General features: G+C 39.4%; 1 protein-coding gene across 20 annotated transcripts in view; it reads left to right on the top strand.

The window, feature by feature from the left end:
- Positions 1-21,968, top strand: part of Rg (A kinase anchor protein rugose) — a 359,505-nt gene that overhangs the window by 258,476 nt on the left and 79,061 nt on the right. For 5 of the 20 annotated variants that reach the window (XM_076809069.1, XM_076809074.1, XM_076809063.1 and 2 more), the window contains exons 6-29: positions 483-604; positions 1,214-1,340; positions 1,450-1,569; positions 1,746-1,892; positions 2,313-2,420; positions 3,963-4,103; positions 4,188-4,333; positions 4,428-4,641; positions 6,519-6,771; positions 6,848-6,990; positions 7,054-7,244; positions 7,317-7,425; positions 7,502-7,583; positions 7,669-7,985; positions 8,052-8,273; positions 8,419-10,156; positions 10,246-10,411; positions 10,709-10,862; positions 10,976-11,155; positions 11,923-12,063; positions 12,245-12,352; positions 12,438-12,609; positions 17,844-18,215; positions 21,135-21,265. In XM_076809069.1, the coding sequence (XP_076665184.1) occupies positions 483-604; positions 1,214-1,340; positions 1,450-1,569; positions 1,746-1,892; positions 2,313-2,420; positions 3,963-4,103; positions 4,188-4,333; positions 4,428-4,641; positions 6,519-6,771; positions 6,848-6,990; positions 7,054-7,244; positions 7,317-7,425; positions 7,502-7,583; positions 7,669-7,985; positions 8,052-8,273; positions 8,419-10,156; positions 10,246-10,411; positions 10,709-10,862; positions 10,976-11,155; positions 11,923-12,063; positions 12,245-12,352; positions 12,438-12,609; positions 17,844-18,215; positions 21,135-21,265 (5,604 nt within the window). Of the gene's footprint in view, positions 1-482; positions 605-1,213; positions 1,341-1,449; positions 1,570-1,745; positions 1,893-2,312; positions 2,421-2,512; positions 2,593-3,962; positions 4,104-4,187; positions 4,334-4,427; positions 4,642-6,518; positions 6,772-6,847; positions 6,991-7,053; positions 7,245-7,316; positions 7,426-7,501; positions 7,584-7,668; positions 7,986-8,051; positions 8,274-8,418; positions 10,157-10,245; positions 10,412-10,708; positions 10,863-10,975; positions 11,156-11,922; positions 12,064-12,244; positions 12,353-12,437; positions 12,610-17,843; positions 18,216-21,134; positions 21,266-21,968 lie in introns of those variants that run through there. The other 15 variants (XM_076809081.1, XM_076809073.1, XM_076809070.1 and 12 more) reach the window with 7 other exon arrangements.

Below are 21,968 nucleotides of genomic sequence, written 5' to 3'. Positions count from 1 at the left end.
ATTCCTGGGCATGGTCTATTCCAGGGGAAAAGTTAGAAACTATCTGATCGATGAAGGCTTATTCTATAAACTACAAATTTCACGAATGCAAATCTAAAGAAAGACGAAAACGGCGGTGTTTAAAATGTTAACCCTTTCGCCGTTGGCAGTACATTGTGTGGGCTATTAAGCAGCTTGGCAGGGTGGATGTACCGTTTCTGGCCATTGCACTGGTTTTGGCCATGTGCATAATTATCTTATTTTAGTATTATTTTATTATAGATAAATATTTTGTTTAGTATACCGCCAGAAATATAAGGTTACATTTATTGCTTACACGGGAAAATATTATATATTTTAAGAAGTGGCCAAAACTGGTACAATACCTTGAAGTGGCCACAAATGGTGCATCTACCCTACTTTGATTAGCCACGTGAACAGTGGGAGGGTTAATTGCCATTAATTTCTTATTATTCTGTAATTGATTATTGTGACTGTCCTAGGCAATTGTATTGTCGCCCCTCGCGAGGTGGCCACACGAGAATGGATTCACTTTCACCACGTGGTTCCGTTTGGACCCTATCAACTCCGTTAATATCGAACGAGAAAAGCCGTACCTCTACTGGTAAGTGCTCTTACACGTCAAGCACCCTTACGAGAACACTCTCTCGAACCAAAGTGGCTCGGCTACCTTAAAGAATCATTTACCTTACTGACCTTCGACGGTGAAAAAAAAAATCGCTCCCTTCCACCCCTCAACCCTCCCGACCGAACGCCCGAATTTGATTAAACGCAGCTTCGTCGAGTTCACGTGAAAAAGGGCTCCCCGTCGGAGCTGTGCACCAATTTAATCACATTCTTTCACGCGGAAACAATTCGATTTCCGTACAGTTGACAACCGTTGTGCCCGTTTACAAAATACATGGCTGTTCCTCGATAGAAAGAAAGGATGGGGGAGTTGTAATCTACGAGCACAGAGAAAGGGACAGGGCAAATGAATGGGACGAAAAGAGAATGTTGATGAATATCGAGCTGCAGCTGTTCTCTGTTGCGATCTAGAATCGTGCCTCGGGAGTTAACTCTTTCGATGATGCTCGTAAATTGCAATATGGCTTGAGTATTATACTTTAGAACAAAGCTTGATTACGACTCGCCCCCTACGACGACAAAGTCGGAATTCACTTACGAAGCAGACGTATGCAAATGAAATTGCATCGTACCTTTCTGTTTCCAGTTTTAAAACTAGTAAGGGAGTAGGATACTCGGCGCATTTCGTAGGGAACTGCTTGGTCCTCACCTCGATGAAAGTAAAGGGCAAGGGCTTCCAGCATTGTGTCAAATATGAATTTCAGCCACGAAAGGTAAGGGCCCGTACGATTATGTTATCGGCTCTGCCGAAAATTCTCATATTTACTCTGGAAAATTAACTCGAAATAATTTCAACGCAACCAATAATGTTTATGTTCGCAGTGGTATATGATCGCCGTAGTGTACATATATAATAGGTGGACGAAGAGTGAAATTAAATGTTTGGTCAACGGTCAATTGGCTTCGAGCACGGAAATGGCGTGGTTCGTTTCAACAAACGACGTAAGTTCATTAACGAGCCCGATATTTCGGCTATTAATTTGGGCATTTGCTACCCGCCCATTCGAAATCGTTGAGGAATACGCGGAACCGGAGGGCAGAATATTTGTTAAAAATCTCGCCCGTGTAGCCGGGAAATGGTCCGTGTACGAGCCAGTGTACTGAAACTTTCTTTTCAGCCCTTCGACAAATGTTACATCGGAGCTACTCCGGAACTGGATGAAGAGCGTGTATTTTGCGGACAAATGAGTGCAATATATCTATTCAGCGAAGCTCTGACAACGCATCAAATATGCGCTATGCATAGACTGGGGCCTGGATATAAGGTACGCTGAAAATAGACACTTGGATTGCAGTGTAATGAAAAGTCCCATAAGTGACAGAGTTACTCTAAACTTGACGAATCATCCGTTAAACACACTCGAGTCGATACTTCCTTCCTTATACGAAGCTATTTTATTTCAAAGTTCATTCATATGTTGAGTATAGAATGCAAAAAAAAAGTATATAAAAAATAAAAAATGGAAAATATAATAGCCAGCCTCGGTCTGCCCTAAAAAATTAGCCAGAGAAATAGCAACATTTGAAGTTCAAGTTCCTCGATGTTAGTTGCCATGTTACGAATAGCTCTGGTCCTCTGTGACAATTTTTCGATTTGAATTCCTGTATCTACGAGTCACGCCCCGAACTCACGCTGGCCGATTACATATTCAACACGTCGTGCTCTCGTTTCATCCTGTTCGCAGAGTCAGTTTCGTTTTGACAACGAGTGTTACCTGAATCTGCCTGACAATCACAAAAGGGTGAGTGATGAGCCGGAGCTCGCGAGCATGGTGGACCAAAGTATGCAAACTGTAAGCATTTTTATTTTCATTTCCCGTTTACATTTGATTTGCACATTGTTTAATCACTCTGTTACTGCGTTCGAGTTCATCAGAGGTAATTACCCGATTATCGACCATCACTACGAATATCTTTCCCTCAGAACAATGAGTTCTCCCTTCGGACCGTTACTGCGATACATAAGTTTGTATCTACCGATTGCTGTCACTGCTTGTTGTGAAATTTTCTTTTTTACACGCAGGCACGACGGTTTTACGCGCCAGCAATTCAGTTTTCTCTGCCTGATGCTTCATTACCGTAGGGTACACGGTAGCATTTCAATTTCTTTGCCTCCTGTTGAGTAGTTTGTGCTTTAATTTTCTTGTTGTACCTGTAGCAAAGTGTCCCTAACGACATCTCCTATTTGTCGGCAATATGAGCGAGTGTACAGTCTGTTGTATCTATTCATTTGGATAGCGTTGATATTGATAGCAGTGGACACCCGCGACTAATGGGGTAAAGGAAATTTGGAAAATCGTTTTAGAAGTGTGATGTCTCCTTGATTTCAACATGTACCGCAGAATATTTAAGGGGACCTTCCGGTCTAAAAGTCCATTCTTTTTATTTCATTTTTCGAATCTTCTACCTTTTAGGAATACGTGTTTAAAAGGATTTGTTGAAATTCGTAAAATTCCTGATGTTATAGGCATTTGAGTAGCGGCAAATGCATGGGCACGTAAAACTTTAAACGCGTTTTTCTCGAAACAGTGTTCTCAAAACGGTGGGACCTGTATTTCCAAAAGTTATTATCCGATTCGACTGTAACTTTTTTTATTTTGAAGAACATAGTTCTGGCTAGGAGGGATACCAGAAAAAATACAAATAAATGAAAATTTATAATTTTCAAAGGCATTGAAAGGATGAAAAATATAGGGAAAAAGTGATTTCAAACTTCAAGTGTCGTTATTTTCTAAAAAAATGTCATTTTTGTACTCTTTTCTGGTTTCTCCCCTAGCTAGAAGTATATTCTTCAAAATAAAAAAAAATCAGTCGAATCGGATAATAACTTTTGGAGATACAGGTCCCACCGATTTAGATAAATTTTTTGACGCCTTGACTTTAACGACTCCCCAGTGCCGTCTGCAATGATTACTTATAAAACAAAAAACATATTTCTATAATTTAAGAAATCCTTAATACAATGCAAAAAGTCACATTAAATTATATATAGTAGTTTTCCTTTAATTAATTCCTAAAGATCACCTATTTTGGGGGGCTCTAGACCGGAGGGTCCCTTTAAACTAAAATCACGTTGGTTCTCTTTGTGACGTTGGTGTGTGGCACGTTTGTTCGTCTAACATGTATCCATCGTTTCGAGTGGTTATGAATAAACTTTGAGAGTTCGCGTCCTTGAGGGAATCCAAAGAACCGGAAAAAGAGGATACGAGCAAGAATCCCTGTTTGCGATTGCCTGGAGTGAACTTTCAGAGATTATTTATGACTTTGCGGTGACGGACCGACTGTGAAGGGTGTCGGAAGAACGTTTGAACGATATTAACAATGATATTTTCTAGGTGCTTTACGATGGTAAGCTGTCGAATGCAATTGTGTTCATGTACAACCCGGTAGCAACGGATTCTCAACTTTGCCTGCAAAGCGCGCCGAAAGGCAACGTCTCCTATTTTGTACATACGCCACACGCCCTTATGCTGCAGGTAAACCTTGGAACACGCGCGTAGCACATAATCGAGCAGACATTTGAAGAACCACCGATCAAACTCTGTACTATCTATTTGCAGGATGTTAAAGCTGTCATCACGCATTCCATTCATAGCACGTTGAACTCAATCGGTGGCATTCAAGTACTGTTCCCTTTATTCTCGCAACTAGATATGCCTTACGATTGCATAGCGCCCAACGATGTTAAACGAGATCCCACGTTATGGTAAATTGCCACTCGAAATTGAAAGTTTCTTGATAAACGGAAGCCGCTGTTCAACGGCGAGAAGCGCGCTGCCTAACGCGATTTCGAATTTCAGTTCGAAGCTATTGGGGTTTATTTGCGACTTGGTGGAGAGCTCGCAGACCGTGCAGCAACACATGGTACAAAACAGAGGGTTTCTGGTAATTAGCTTCATGCTGCAGAGAGCGAGCAGAGATCATCTGACTACGGAGGTCCTCGCGTCTTTCCTGGAACTGACGAAGCACCTGGTCACCTGCCTCAGCGCGAACAGCGACTTGTTATTGAAACAGGTATCGATTAAGTCACTAGTTCGGGTTCAATACGAGATAGAATTAAACCTAGTTAGACTTAATGAAATTACCCGAATGAAGTCCTTGGAAGTAGAAACAAACTGATTTGAAGTTTAATCGAATCGAAGTAGATTTAAGGAAACCAATCGAGTCGAAGAGCATAGTGTGCACGAAAGTAGTAGAGGGCGATCAATCGTACGCCTCATCCATTCAACCAGTTAAGATAATCGCATCGATTCAACTTAGTAATTAAATATTGATCTTGGAGCCAAATGTTCGCTTCAATGGACCGTATATAATCTTGCGGCAATCGATGAATTATCTTCGCTGAAACGTCCCAAAAATATAAACTAATTTAATTCAAGTTCGTTAGTCCCTCGAACTAGATACAGTTGATCATTGTACGATTAGACAGTCGTATTAGGTCATTAGGGTTTGTATCTCTGAAGCTAACTATAGACGGAACAATATCAACTGGCTGCTCAGTTAGGTAATTTAGGCCAATTAATAGGGATTGTATCTGGCATGATTGATAGTGGAAGACGTAATCTTAAGTGACCAATTGATTTTGTCCTACCTATAGTGAACTTCCCACGATAAGAATACCTGATTATGTCACGAAGCATTCATGGTGTAGCCCTAACTCCCATTTTCCTACGTTATGTAGCCACTTTCGTCTACTTTCCTCAGTACAATACTCTCCAAAATTCATCGATCCTTTTTTCATCACTGTATGTAATAGCATGGGCGAGAAATGTGCTGTTCTATAATTTATTTTACACCCATCTATCCCACGTATCTTGCAAGCAATATGGTTTGTTAGACGATCTACTGAATGCTCTGAATGTTCGCTGTCTATGGTCTGTGTATATAATTTTGGCTTGCACCGTTTACGCGACGACCTCAAGCACGTATACTTTCTCATAAACATTATGTTAATCGAATCTTTGGATCGCATGTAATCTACCGACTTTTAGGCTTCCTGATTTCATAATATGGCTACGCAAAATATTTTTGTTCGTACTATGTATCGCTTCCACACGAAGATTTCTGATTATTGTTTTGCAGTGCCGACGAACATTTCACTTTGCTATGTCGAGTCTCTCTGAGTTTCTATTCTATAAAGAAACAGCGCCGGAAGCGTCTATCACGGAGATCCTGTATTTTGTCTTGAATTTTAAAGTTTCTAAATATTTCGCTTTATACTCTATCGAGGCTGTCTACTGCCTTCAAGGAAGCTACTTAATTGTTTTGTTCCTGTGCGCACAATTCAACTGAATATTGGGACGTCCTTTACCCCGCGACAAGCAGCTAAATCATGAAAAAAAGGAAGATCGTTCTACTGTCCATTTCGAAAGATATTAAATCAAGTTTGTTAAGAAAGTCTTTGTCCCTGTATCCAACTCTAAAGTTGCCTTAATATTGCCTTCGAAGTGTTCAACAATATCTCAATATTAATTTCGATGCATGAAATGTCACTCTATCGTCCTCAATCTCTCTTTCACTTTCTCTCTGTGTCTCTCTCTCTAATAACTCGCGTAAATTGTTACGATGAATTTATTGGCACCCTCCACGTTTTCTTTAGTTCTTCCCCGCGTGCTTTCTATACGGTTCCCTTGCACAATCGTAAGTGTTCAACTCCTACTTGAAATCCCTGACAAGTTTTAGTTCGTGCCAGCACAGAATTGAAACTGACTCAGATTCTTTCCCCCCCATTAATTAAGAATTTCTGTGAGACCTCCTCTAAAAGCGAAGGGCGTAACGAAAGAAGTGTCCCCGAACTAAGCAGGGTAACAGTAAGATACGAGTACGTGGGAATACATAAAAGTCGGCTAGATTGGTGTGTCCGAAGAACAGGCAGATCCATGGTGATGTAGTTGTTTTACTTTTCATTCCTAACATGGCAGCTATTGGATCACGTGCTTTTTAATCCCGCTCTATGGATATATACGCCGGCGCCAGTGCAAACCCGGCTTTATTCCTACTTGGCCACAGAGTTTCTCAGTGACACGCAGATATATTCTAATGTAAGGAGAGTCTCCACAGTATTACAAACGGTGCACACGCTTAAATATTATTACTGGGTTGCCAATCCACGAGCCAAGAGCGGCATCACTCCGAAAGGACTCGGTGAGCATCGTTCTGTCATCGAAGAAGCTAACACTGCCGCGTTTAGCATCTCATCGTAATTGTCGATCAATTGCAGACGGACCGCGACCTCAGCAGAAGGATATTTTGACAATACGTCCTTATATTTTGTTATTTCTGAAACAACTGATAATGATTGGGAACGGAGTGAAGGACGACGAGCTGCAAAGCATTCTCAATTACCTGACGACAATACACGAGGTAATATTGTAGTCAGCTGCGAGCTGCGATGACTTTATTTCAACGTCTCGTTCGTCTCTGCAGGACGAGAACTTGCACGATGTTTTGCAAATGCTTATATCGTTGATGTCCGAACATCCTTCATCGATGGTGCCTGCTTTCGACGCGAAGCAAGGTGTCCGGACAATCTTCAAGCTACTTGCGGCGGAGAGCCAATTGATACGCTTGCAAGCCCTCAAATTGTTAGGATTCTTTCTGAGTCGCAGTACACACAAGTAGGTACTCTAGAATTCTATGAACTAGCAGCTGTACCGACCATCTAAAACTTGGGCCTACTCACATTGCAGAAGGAAATACGATGTCATGAGCCCTCACAATCTGTACACGTTGCTTGCTGAAAGATTACTGTTGAACGAAGAGACGTTATCGCTACCAACCTACAACGTTTTATACGAGGTACCCTTTCCGCTTCATCAATTGAATCTTTACTGAAATCCACTCCCGTTACATTCTATTTCGTTTACATTTCCAGATCATGACGGAACACATCAGCCAGCAGATCCTTTACGCTAGACACCCAGAGCCAGAACCCCATTACCGTTTAGAGAATCCAAGTAGGTTCACTGAGTATCCAAATGAATGAATAGAAACGAATGATCGCAGACAGAGCCGTACTACTCATTCTGTGTATCGTTTCAGTGATTCTGAAGGTAGTAGCGACACTAATTCGACAATCAAAGCAAACGGAGCAACTGTTGGAGGTGAAGAAGCTGTTTCTCTCAGACATGACGTTGCTCTGCAATAACAATCGAGAGAATCGACGAACCGTTCTGCAGATGTCTGTATGGCAAGAGTGGCTGATAGCTATGGCCTACATTCACCCGAAAAATACGGAAGAGCAGAAGATCTCGGACATGGTGTACTCGTTGTTTCGCATGTTGCTGCATCATGCCATTAAACACGAGTACGGCGGATGGCGCGTGTGGGTGGACACTCTGGCCATTGTACATTCCAAGGTGAATCTCCCAAAACAACTTCGCCGTGTAAATACCATGGGTTTTATGTGTATTTCGATTGCGCAGGTATCCTACGAGGAATTCAAGCTTCAGTTCGCTCAAATGTACGAGCATTACGAAAGGCAGAGATCGGATAATATCACCGATCCTGAGCTAAGGCAGCAGAGACCAATCAGCACTATCTCGGGCTGGGATCAGCAGCATTCAGGGAATAATGGATACACCAAACCGTCGCCCTGGGGCAACCAGCAGAATCACGACGCGCAACACGTAGAAAGAAACTATAAGGTTGGTATAAACTTTACATTTAATGAATAAACGCTTGTAATGGAAAGTTGAAAGGAATTCTACGATCTTAGGAGAGAGTCAGAAGCAATCAGTGGACATCGTATGTCTACTAATCCATTTTATAAATAACTAAACAAACTTTCAGGAGTTTGACGCGTCTGAGGGTAACGATCGATTGGAAGAGTCCTGCAGCTGCGACCTGAACTCGATCGACAACACCGAGAGCGACGGCAGCCCAGCGATCGTCAAGTCGCACAGCGAAACAATAGACACCCCCCAATCAAGCGAAGTGATATCCCTGGATTCCAGGTTGAGCGATAAACCGGAAACGCCGACCACGGCCAGAGAGATTCACACGGACACGCCGACGATCCTGGAGGAAGGTAACAGCGAAGCTGTCTCTATACCAACGACACAGGAAACCAGCGAAGTGATATCGATTGAGAGCTCCAGCGAGATGTACAGCGAAGTGCACAAGATCGAGAGCCCCAGCCCCGATTCGATGGTAGTGCAAGAGGCTCTGAAGAAAGAGGAGCCTTTAGACCAGAAATCGCAGGACGCTGCTCCTCAATCCTCCCCTGCTAAACAACCGGAGGAAAGTACACAACAGGAAAACGTTGAACAGAAAGAAGAAGAGGTAGAAGAACAGGGAGAAGAAGAAGAAGAAGCAGAAGCAGGAGCAGAAGCAGAAGCAAAAGAAGAAGCACCGAAGGTTGATTCGAATGTGCCCGATACCACAGCTTCTGTTCCTCAAGAACCACAGGAAGACACTGAAACTGCTTCTGCAGAGAGCGAGGAGGCCAGCCAAGAAAAGTCTAGCGCCGTAGATAACGTTGCTTCGGATGACGATGTTAATCCTACCACAGAGGACACTTCTGAGAAAACGGTGACGATAGAAGAAACTTCCACAGAGACTGTCCCTTCGATGGAACAAGTTGACTCGGAGATTACGCCAACTACTTCCCCTGGCGAAACTTCCCCGGAACCACTCAATATCAAGGATATAGAGAAGCTACAACTGGAGAACGATCGAGAGATAATTGACAGCGATACCTCAGAGGCATACTTAACTCCGACGGAGAATCAAGAGAATTTGGGCGACATGAAGAGCAAGGACGCGGAGAAGATGGAGGAGGACGTCGTGGAAGATATCGAAAGCGCGGAGAAGGCGATTGACAAGGTTGAGAACGGCGAGAACGGCGAGAACGGTGAAAACGACACCGAGAAGGACTCAAAGAATCCCAATTGCTCAACTAGCGTAATAGAAAGTACCGAAGCTTGCGAGGAAAAGGTAGACGTAGAAGACGAGAAAGCGGAAGCAGTAGTGACTAGTGAGTTAAGTAGCGAGGAATGCGCGGTGGACTCTGTGACAGAGGAGAAAAGTGCTGTTATTAATGGTAACGACGAGAAGGTAACTGAAAAACATTCAAGGGAGCCGTCCACTATTTCTACTAACGTAAGTGATAATAAGCCAGACATTCCGGTGAGAACTGACGAGGTAGAAGTAACAGATAGTGTTTGTAGTAATAGCGATATTCAAAGTTCTGTAGATAATGTGACGCAAGTGCCAAATCCTAAGCAGCAAATTCCAACAATATCTACGGTCTGTGATGCAAATAAAAATATGCCCGACGGTGTGCCTCAAATCGTTAATTCTACTGTGGTTACGAGGGATAATTCGTTATTAAATGACTTAACTCCAGATCACGTAGATACCCATCGCAGATCCAGCTTACCGGTTGTTTCTACCGAGACAGCCACTGACGATAGCGTCAACAGTAACGAACCTCCTTCTTTACCCGTACCCTTGCGTAAAACATCGTCACCCCAGAAACGACCAAGGAGTGCCTCAACGTCCACTCAAGTGGATCCCAATCATTTCGGTAAGACGCCCTGCACCTCGTTTATATTTTAATCGTCTAATTTCCTACCACCGATTCAAGAGTATTTACGATTACAATTGCTATTGTAGAATCAAAAAGATCGAAGCAAGGTAATCATTCTACAAGACCAATGTTCAGCCCGGGGCCGACTCGACCTCCTTTCAGAATACCAGAGTTCAAATGGTCCTATATACACCAGAGATTGCTCTCGGATGTCCTGTTCTCGTTGGAGACAGACATTCAAGTTTGGAGAAGGTACACGAGCAGCGGGGATTGTAATATTTTGTGGATGGAAGGAATATGAGGTACAAAATAGTAGAGAGTGAAGAAATGGCAAGCGTATGCGCTCGAGTATCCAGAGTGAAGACGCCAAAGTTGCATTCTGCATAGTAACGAATGGAGAATTCTTTAATTAGACTGCACCCTCGAGGAAATCATTTTATACACCAATGAAGTGTGCCTCAAATACTTCCCCATTTTCCTTCCACCCACGAGGATAATAAATCTTCTAACACAACTAGAGAATTTCAACGTTTCGTACTCCGATTACAGTCACTCAACGAAGTCAGTGTTGGATTTCGTAAACAGCAGCGAAAACGCGATTTTTGTTGTGAATACTGTTCACCTGATTTCACAACTGGCCGACAATCTTATAATCGCCTGCGGAGGATTGCTACCACTTCTAGCATCGGCGACCTCGCCAAATGTATGTATCATTTATCTTCAAGTTCTTTTGTACCTCACATAGAAGAGCATATCCGCGTGGAAAGTTCTTTTTGACGGATTCTTTTTTTTTAATTCGTGCCTGGACATTCATAGAGCGAATTGGATGTAATTGAACCGACTCAAGGGATGCCGATTGAGGTAGCAGTTTCTTTTCTGCAAAGACTAGTCAACATGGCTGATGTACTTATCTTCGCCAGCTCTTTAAATTTTGGTGAACTGGAGGTTGAGAAGAATATGTCTAGTGGCGGTATTCTAAGGCAGTGTTTACGACTGGTTTGTATTATCGTCCACGTAGTAATTTAATTTCCTCAGATAGATACACTACTATTGCTACACTGCGCGATTCAAACTCTATTAAACTCTCTCCCTGCGATTACGCTCGTGAAATAGTCTATAAAATTGATTTTCGCCCGACAAGAACTACTTTACCTGTTTATGATGCACATTGATTAGATTCACCCTACCAAAGCACATTACAACAAATGAAATCTGTTACAGATGACACAACACCAATTGCAGGCCAACCCCTCTTTCACATTTTCCTAGTTTAGAATATTCTTTATCTATTTATTGCTTAATAGAATTAATATGTTGATTTCCAATCTTCTACTTATAAAAAAATAATTTACTTTTTTTGAAACTTAGTAGTATACATATATTACTTTTGTTACTCAAGGTTTATCTACACTAGCCAGATAAAACAAGCCTACATAGTTTCCTGCATAAATCGCAAAAATGCGAAGTTTCCACGAAAGCAAACTCAATGGAACACGCAACTTGACCCAAACGACCGAATTTTTCAAATCCAAACTGTGCAATTCATAAACCAGAAAGCACCTAAATGAATACTAAATTTTTCCCAAACATCTAGACACTATGGTAGTCAAAAACACACTAATGAATAGAAATAGCTTCTAATCCAGCAGTGTATTAAATAGTTGTAAAACTTTCAGCTTCTGTCTATGTATGATATAGAACTTCAACATGTACGTTTACACTATGTTTTTTTGTTATATTCATCTGATGAAATGCTTCTATAGGTCTGTACATGTGCTGTTAGAAACTGCTTAGAGTGTAAAGAACGTGGCAGATCGTACAGCATGTTAGGTCGGCAGATTGGTACTAGTAATAAATCACAGCACATACAGTCTCTCATACGAGGAGCTCAAACATCACCCAAGGTATGTTTCATCCGGTCGAACTTACTTTATATAGACGAATGTGTTGTTGTCATGAATACTGACAAACTACACGCAATGTTTACTTATCCAAAGCGATGTTACATAGATAATAGGATTGTCAGTGATCGTTCACTTCAACGCGTTTCGACGCTGCAATAAAATGGGATCTCCCTTTTTCTAGAACATAGTGGATAATCTGGCGCATCAGTTAAGTCCTGTAAAGGACCCTGAGAAATTGCTGCAAGATATGGACGTGAATCGTTTAAGGGCTGTGATATACAGAGATGTTGTAAGTATGCCTATACGATTAGGATTTGAATGCGGAGCAACGAAGGGATGTAGCTAACAAAGAGCGTACAATTCTGTCATTCTAGGAAGAAACCAAGCAGGCCCAGTTTCTGTCCCTGGCTATAGTTTACTTCATCTCTGTACTGATGGTATCAAAATATCGTGATATATTGGAACCACCAATATCCCAACGCCCGCCAAGTCCAGTCCAAACAATGCAGACTAACGGCGCTGTTCTCAGACCAGGCAGCCCTTCAGGTAAGATATGGATCGCTATCGTATAGAACAATTTTTTACAACAAACAGATGTATAAGATTACATTCCTTATAGAAATCAACGAACAGTTACATTCCAAAGTCGGTTCTGTTATTAACATGTATAATTAACTGTACAGTGATATAGTAGACACGAGCAGAGTAGAGTAAAATTCGCAAGCATTTGTAACATGAAGATAAGAATACACTTACCGCTCTATGTTAGCTGTACTGGAAAGTGGTTAATTGTAAGTTGTAAAGATAATAACAGGAATTATTTGCAGGAGTTTTTAACAAGAAACATTAACGAGACATACAGAGATTACTTCAGGGGTTATATCTAGTCAGGCGGCCGAAAAGAGGCGAATATTTGTGAATTTTTTTTGAAGAAGTGGAAACGTATATTTCAACAAAACTTTTTGCGGTTAAAAGAGTAACATTTAATAAACTTTTGGTAATTTTTTCGTGGAAAAATATTTACGTTTATAATAAAGTAACAACCGACATCCAAGAAGCATTTTTTAAAATTTGGTTTTGCGCTGAGCACTGCTATTCGGAACCAGATTATTTAAAATCAAAGACCAAAAAGATTTCGTTAGTATATTAATGTATCCTCAGGTTGACGGAGAGAAGTTTCCGAAATATTACTTTAAAATAAAATGGTGGCTATTTAAAGTTGAAATCATGATTTTTTTCACGTGTTTTTGTTGTTATTTTATTATAAACGTAAATATTTTTCCACAAAAAAATTACGAAATGTTCATTAAATATTACTCTTTTAAGCGGAAAAAGTTTTGTAAAAATATACGCTTCAACTTCTTCAAAAAAAAAATTGACAAATATTCGCCTCTCTTCGGCCGCGTGACTAGGTATAACCCTTTAAATTGATGTTGATATTAAGACATGCATGTTGAATTTTAAACATATATATGTGTTAACCCTCTAACAAACTACACAAAGAAGGTGTTGTCTTTAAAAGAAGAATCAGTAACATTAATAATAACCAATTACTACTTCAAAACTCTTACATGTCAGATATGTGTTGTTGTACTCTCTGATCGCTGTGTTTAAAGTGTATTAAATGGCAAAGTCTACTTCTCTCTATACTTTAAATGTCACACGAACATGTAGCATGACTGCAGCTATACGAGCATGTTTCTCATGATGTTTAGACGTTTAAGAAGTCGAGAATAACTACCGATACAGTATTCAAATTTGAATTGCAATTTAAACTCGACGAATGGCAAATGCAAGCAGCTAGATGTAAAATATTTATTAGTACCGATAGAAGCATAGATTGAAATCTTTGTTAATCGTTCGAGCGAAATAAGAACATTATACATGACACAAACGTATTTGCAAATATGTAGCTAATGTGGAACACTGTGCACTTTAATTGTGTAGCTGCAAATTAAACAACAGCACATTACACCGAATAGAGCCGCATGTCTAATTGCACTGTATGAACGATTTTATATGTATCTGACAGTGAGAGTTTTGATGTTTGTCGAATGCATTAGCACTTTCTTTTGCATTTAAATACAATTTTTATTACGCCATTGTTATTTTACATTATGGAATATAGAAACTTCTCATGTAAAAGAACGAATTCAGGGCGATGTACAAGCTGTGGTAAATTTTAACATAAACCAATCGATGTCAACTACTATACTGAATGTTCTTTCGAGAATAATTGAATGTTCAGTGACGTGTATCACTTAAATGTTGTACTCTAACAATGTATTTTATCTATGAACCATGCGATGCTCCTAAATTCAGTATTCTACACTTCTTTCGAATAACGAAATAATTTACTTGTTTCGCGTGAAAGTGCAAACACATTCATTGTCTTCATTTTACTGAGTTTCACTCTACTGACCATTTAAATTTTTATAGAAGTTGAGAAATGATAAAAACTCACCTACGAAACACTCATTACTGTAAAGGGGAGGCATACTGAAAGCGAGAAGTATCACGTTCTTAGCCGACGTACGTTTTGCTTGCTAAGAATGCCAACAGTAACCTTTGTATTGGAGGTCCCACGTGCGCCAGTAGAATCACTATTTGCACTATACATTATAATAATTGAATGTAAGAATAGAATGTTTCATTTATGAAAATTTGGAAATAGTAATTGCAATATTCCTGAGTAAATATTGATGCATCGTAAACGCATTTACTTTTTATACTTTTATTTATAAATAGGGGAGAGTCGTGCAGTACCAACTGCTCTAAGTTTTTTTATTATATCTTGGGGTAAAAAATCAGAAATTCAAAAACGTGTTTGTAGTATAGATGGAACTTAATAAGAGGATGGAAATTATTTTTGTGAAATTTAATAATAAGAATTGATAATATGCAAAAGTAATAAAGTTGTAATTTCTAGGAAACGAAAAATTGTCGTCCAGTACCGACCAACTATTAAATTAGTAGATTTTTAGGTCTAAATGGTACAATACAAGATTCTTTTCAAATTTTATTTGTACCAACATCGCAAGTACGTATAATACTTAATTAATATTCACCTGATCTGTGCATTCGACGTGTGCTCAACCTTCACATTCGACGTGTGCTCAACCTTCACATTCGGTACACTGCACCCAATTTTTGTCAAACAAATATGAGCAAAATTTTTATTTAAATAAAATTTCGAATAATGAATAAAAAAATAACCTTATTCATCGAATAAATTCTCGCCGAATAAATTCTCATCGAATAAAAAAATTAACTTTATTTGTCGAATAATCTAAAGTTAAAGTAACTTCTATTTGATCCTTATTAAAATAATTTTTTATTTAGTTAATTCCCAACTCTGCTTGCAAATAAGACACTGAATAACTTCTTCATTAAATCCTAGCTTCCTGTTTGTTAGGTTATCATACCTATCCTTATTTACTTTACTTTTCTCCGGGAGAAGGTAGAAGGAAGGGTAAATGAACATCTCATAAATTAATCTGAGTTGCTAACAGATTGAACTTATAGATAAGAAAAATTTGGTCTCTACTGGTTGACAGTCTATTGGTCGATACTGTAAGACAAACACTGGGAAACATTCTAGATCATGATATATTATGTACAAAAAAATATTGCAAAACTAGAGCGTTTTAGTAAAGTTAATAGACTAGAGATAGTATACATAATGGAACAAAATTATTTACTCACATGAGAAGCAAAAGATTAGCTTTAAAAAATAACTTTTAACCGATTGAATATCAACGTATACGCAAAGAGAAGATATAATAAGAGGCGTCACTCGACAAGAACAGACATAAACTAGAGAAATCACTAGACAACCAATGTAAATGCCCATTCAGCAATGATCGGTAAACCACGGTAAATTTCGGCAATAATCAGCAAATTGCGGTAAGGTACATTTAGTCGATTTGAATATCCCGCTCGAATAGACAACCAATTTAAAGTAAGGACTTCAAAAGTTCTGCCCGAAGTGACGCCTCTTATTATATCTCCTCTTTGGTATACGTTTAATGCCTCGGAACATCGAGAGCAATGGAGCAAATAATATGACCCCGAAATAGATTATAGAGAATTGTCATTTTCATTTGTTAATACATATAAAGTGCTAATATCTGGTCGAAGAAGAGAGAACTAGCTTTGGTTGGCACTGTAAGCTGGTCGGTACTGTACGACTCTCCCCTATACATTATAATAATTGAACGTAAGAATAGGAAATTTCATTCATGAAAATTTGGAAATAGTTATGACAATACTCCTGAGTAAATATTGATGCATCGTAAACGCATTTACTTTTTATACTTTCATTTATAAATACATTACTGATGTACGTAGTCCCGTTGCCGCGCTTATTTAGATATTCCTGCAGTGTGGTTTTAATGGGAGAAGACCGTATAAATGGAACGAAAAATAGAAACAAAATTTTTTCCATAAATCGCTTCTAAAACATTTAAAAAATATATTCTCAAAGTTATTGGCCGAAATTCAACCTCCGAGCGCCGAACATACCAAAAACGCATTTTAAACGCGTTTCTCTCAAAACCACGTTTTCAAAATTGGCGCCTGGGATAACTCGAACTATTTGACCAATCAACTTCAAATTTTGCACACTTTTAGTTTATAATATTCCTCGGAATATGAACCATAATGTTTAACCAAATTATTAATTTTAACTACTGTTTTTAAACAAATAAAACGCGAATTTTTGGCGAAAATGTTTGAAGTTCCGCCATTTAAAATATGCAATTTTTTACACCATTTGTTGCTCATATTCTTACAATTAGCACATAAATTGAAAAACAAATTTATTGGTCTGTTTCACATAAATACCAGAGACGCTACAACCGGCACAGTTTTGCTCTATTTCTTTTGTATTTATTATAATTTTACTGTTATAAAAAAAATTTTACTTGCTATAATGTTAAATAAAGTACCCTTAAAGTTACGAAAGGATTAGCGCATTGGTATGTTTGCAAAAAAATCCTAAAAATTAATACAAAAATAAGCTGATTATACGGGCTTCTCCTCTTAAGAATAAGCCGAGTGCGTTGTGTAAAGAATAAGTTTATTCAAGAAGATGAATTTTGCTGAAGTAAGTATCAGAGAATAACTTCTTATCAATTCCCGGCAAAGACTCAATCGTTCAGTTTATATTCATGAGAAATATACACAATACTGTCAAGACTTTTGACTTTTGAACCTCTAACTCTTTCGGTACCAACACCACAACGTTTAGCACACTCTTTGGGCAGGAAGCAGATTGTCATATTCACAGACCGCGTAAGAAAGTTCCTCGTAAAGACATATATCTCTTAATTAACCAATTATAAGCATTGAAAGAATCGAAAGGGTGAAAGTAAGAGTTTTAATACGACAATAAAACATAAACTTATCCCTAGAGCCGGGAATCCACCGGGAAGCTAAGGCAAGCTAAGCTAAGCTATGCTATGCTATGTTTTAACGTAGCTTTTGGTGGAAACGGTTCCATAAGAATGTGTTGAAGCTAATTTTTTCAAAACGTAGCATGTCATAGCATCGCATAGCATAGCTTAGCTTAGCTTCCCGGCATAATTGAATACGATCAATGGAAATATTCGCGACAGTCGCAAATCTGGCATAGTAACGTTTGGAATAACGGTTGCGCGGCAGGTAGAGTGAAACCCAGTAGTCAGAGTAAAATGTGACGCGAGATAGGAGAATACGCACGACAGAAACGAGGGCATAAGATCGAGAATCGTGGTAATGTGGTAAATGTGGTTCCTCAGCAGATGGGAATGGTGGTGGAGGAGGGCGGCCCCTGTTTCCACAGTGGTCTCACCACGTGTACCCACAGTTCCTCCCGGGATCTCACCCTAACGCCAATGCGAATGCCAATGCCAATGCCAACCACCACATCAACCAGCACCACCACCAGCACCCGCTACCGGCTGCCAGGCACTCTAATCGCCAGCCCCCCTCCAACTATTATCTCCCGAATCACCACAGTAATCATTATAACCATCATCCGAGTAACCATAACTATCATCGTCATCACCATTACCATCATCACAATAACAACAATCACCATCATACGCTTCAAAAGCATATCGATCAGCCCCGAAATCTCTGTCATAGAAACTCCGGTGTCGGTCTGCAAGGTAACTCGATTGCCCGAACGTTGTTCCACGGAATGCTCCACTTACATTTTTTTCTTCAGTTTGCTCATTTGTCTGGCCTGCTCGACTTTTACTTGCCAAACGAGCCAGCTATACCGTAATACTTACTTTGTTTCCTCGTTTCTCTATTCTTCGTTTCTTTGGTTCTCGTCTTCCACGCCAGCCGAGACATGTGTCTGTCTTCTGTCTGCATGTTGCCGTTCACTGGTCAATTATATACAGCCGATTCGAGGTTTGATCCACGCGCGCACACATGCACGTTTCACGCACACGAACACACGCGCGTCAGCGTTACTATGATTTTCTTGTCCGGTGATCCAGCCGTTTCGCAGGAATGGAATTGTTTTCACTTGCCTTCGCCGTTGCTGTATCGAGCTCCGAACCGAGCTTTTAGTTCCTGCGTTGCGAGTATAATTTATTCGGTTACGCTTGAATTTCTCGTTTACGGTGAAAGATAATGCTGGAGAATACTGTTTGCGACACGTGCGACCCTACAATGTTTGAACGTTTGAGACACACCAACCGTTTGCACACTGTGAATGAGAAATGTGCACTACTTACATACCATTTGCCAGCAAATCAACAAGCCTGCATGTTCGTTGCAATACAGTTGTACGTAATGGCGTGAAGTTTCTTTGACACTAGTACATTAAGGATTGCTCCTTTTGCTCCAAGGAAAAGACACGTACAATACAGTTACTGTTCTGTAGTTTGAAAATTGACGCGCCTGACATTGGAAGTACAGTGGCTCACAGCCATGATCGTACATTCTTTCAAATCGCATAACTTTTTTAAAATTAACCCAAAGGACTTGAGTTTTTTTTAGAAGATAGAAGGATTAGTTTGCTAAGTGACGTGATTCGTCGTTTTGAAAAAAATGCACTCGGTCGGAATAGCAAAAAAATAGAAAAGATCGTTTTTTCTAACTTTTTTTGTGAGCCTGTAATGTAAATTCGAAAAACCTGTTTGTAGATTGAAGTAAGTTGTATACGTGTCTAAAATTTCATGAAAATCGGTTAACGTTGCTCTGAGCTATAAACGCTTAAAGATCGCAGAATAAGGTCGAGAATCGCGGAAATTCTAGACCTTAATCTACGATTTTTAAGCCTTTATAGCTCAGAGCAACGTTAATCAATTTTCATGAAATTTTAGACACGTATACAACTTACTTTAATCTAGGGTAAAGGACCTAGTTACTGCCACCTACCCAATTACTGTCACGCTAAGCTGTTTTACGTAAAATAACGACTAAATCTTGTGGAATGATGCATAATAAAAGTTTAGCATACAACTGAAACTGTTATTTATACGATACAAAAAACAGTACTTAATTTTTTCTTCAATAATTTGAATTAAACGATCAAAAATTTTAAGCGGGGATTAGGAGAGTGAAAACGATGGCTTCCTTACTAGCGAAAGAGAAAACAAGGCCTTAAAGAAAATGCTGTGATTGTAATATTTAAGCTATTAACATAACAAAATATAATGTTCTAAATAATATAAGCATCATAGAAAGTAATAAAGATCCAAATTCAACGATTCATTAAGTCTTTTTACTTATTAATTGGGTGACAGTGATTGGTACAAGCGTTTCAAACATTTGGTATTACTACCATGGCAATAACTACTCATGTGAATACAGAATTTCGTCATTACTGACACCCAACGTCGTGTTTTTTGGAAAAATGACAGTAAGTGTGATAGCAGCATTAGATTAGCTAGCAGTAATTCGGGTGACAGTATTAGGTTGGCTGGCAGTAATTCGGGTGTCAGAATTAGGTTAGTTGGCAGTAATTGGGGTGTCAGTAATTGAGTCAAACACATTTTAAGGGTGTCAGTAATAGATCCCGAAATATATTTTTTTAAATTGATGATTTTATACATAAAAATCGAAGTTTTAAGATTCATCAAATTTTTTTCATCAAGTAAACATATTAAACAATAATAAATAACAAGAACAACATTATATATTTAGTCTATAAGTACAAAACAATAAGATAATGTCAGGGTCAACGCTTAAAGTGTCAGTAATTGGCCTACAACCGGGTTTTTTTAAATTTTCATTACAGACTCACAAAGAAAATTTGAAAACGACCTTTTCTATTTTTTTCTGCTATCCCGACCAAGTTCATTTTTTTTTCAAAACGGCCAATCACGTCACTTAGCAAACTAATCCTTCTAGCTTCTAAAAAACACTCAAGTCGTTTGGATTAATTTTAAAAAAGTTATGCGATTTTAAAGAGTGTACGATTATGGCTGTGAGCCACTGTATCTCTTGAAAAAGTTACCGTAACTGTGGCGAAAAACAGCTCTGCCGTTGTAAATCGAGGAGTTCTTTTGAAAACTCGCTGTTCGTATGTGCTTGACAAAATTTCTTTACCGCCGAGCCGAGTATGTCGCTACTCCGAAAATTATAGTCTCCTTATGTTCGCTGTGAAACATTACTTTACCCGTTATAATTATTCGAAGTAAAAGGAAACTGTCGTTGCCAGACACTGGAACGCGCCGATTCAATCAGATAGAACTTTTTCCTTCCATTAAAACGGATGCAGTGAAGCAGGTTTCCTTGAGCTTCAAATTGCTAAATAGTTCTGAACGCTTTAATTACGTACCTGTTACGCTTCGTTTTTCTCCTTTCCGTTGTTGAGTTCCTGCACTATAATGCATCTCCTTTCCTATACAATGCGATCGACGTAACATCCTTCAAACTGTAAGAAAATTATTCTCAAACGGATGTGAGACTCGTAAGATTAACATTTGGGTGGAAATCTGTGGATGTAATTAGATCGCGAGGATGTAATTCTCGTCGATCGCATCGGCGCTCGTGTCATGCGCTTTGCAAGAGAAGTTCTCGGTACATTTTAAAGCACATGCTATCAGGCCATTAAAATGTGTTCCCAGGAAGCGGAGGTATCATGAGCCAGGCCGGTTCTCAAGACGACGGCGAATACGAGGTGATAATTGTTGACGAGAACAATTCCTCGATCTTGGCAGACCACGATGTCTCGTCGTCCGGCCCTCCATCGACCAAGGTAAGCGACCAAAGAACGCCTCCGCCCCCGTGTCTCTTCGACAAGGTCCAATTTTATACTGCGTTTCATTTAAATGTGCGACACAAAAAAAATACGGCTAGTACAAAAGATGCGTACATCGGGATTAATTGATCCGATATCACTCAGGTAAAAAGTCTTCTGAACCTTTGCTGGATAGTGTTCCTTCATGAGAGTAATGAGAGCAAACAGTTTAAATGTACAATTTCACGTATACAGAAAAATATATTTGCGGTAACTTTACTACTTGAGACTGCATGCTTTCCCATTGGCAAGGAATGTACTCGTGTCTTTTAATATCGTACTTCCGCTTATATTTGCCCTTGCAGTGAACGCGCGTTCTTCAAATTCTGAGTGGGAGAAGTTTCATGATATTTTTCGATGATACTCTAATGGCAATATAAGTCTCGCACCTTTCCGTCACGCACGATCTACGGTCTTTAATGAAATCGACACTTTCCGCCCACACGATACGCTTTGCATTCGTTTATTCGACTGTTACTTTCCGATAATCCTTCTGTAGATACTGAGAACCCAAAGTCTGCGTACCCCTTTTGGTATTATCGATTTCAAGGACGAGCAAATTGCATGCATCCCAAGTACTAATGACGTAACAACAGATGGTAGATGTAAAAGTGAAAGGAAATACATAGATTTCAAAGTGTTGGACCAGTCGATGATAGAT

This window comes from Andrena cerasifolii, chromosome 3, assembly GCF_050908995.1.
Source record: "Andrena cerasifolii isolate SP2316 chromosome 3, iyAndCera1_principal, whole genome shotgun sequence".
Classification (NCBI taxonomy): Eukaryota; Metazoa; Arthropoda; class Insecta; order Hymenoptera; family Andrenidae; genus Andrena; species Andrena cerasifolii.
Note: the sequence above shows the minus strand (reverse complement) of the source record. Positions and strands in the feature narration are given on the sequence as shown.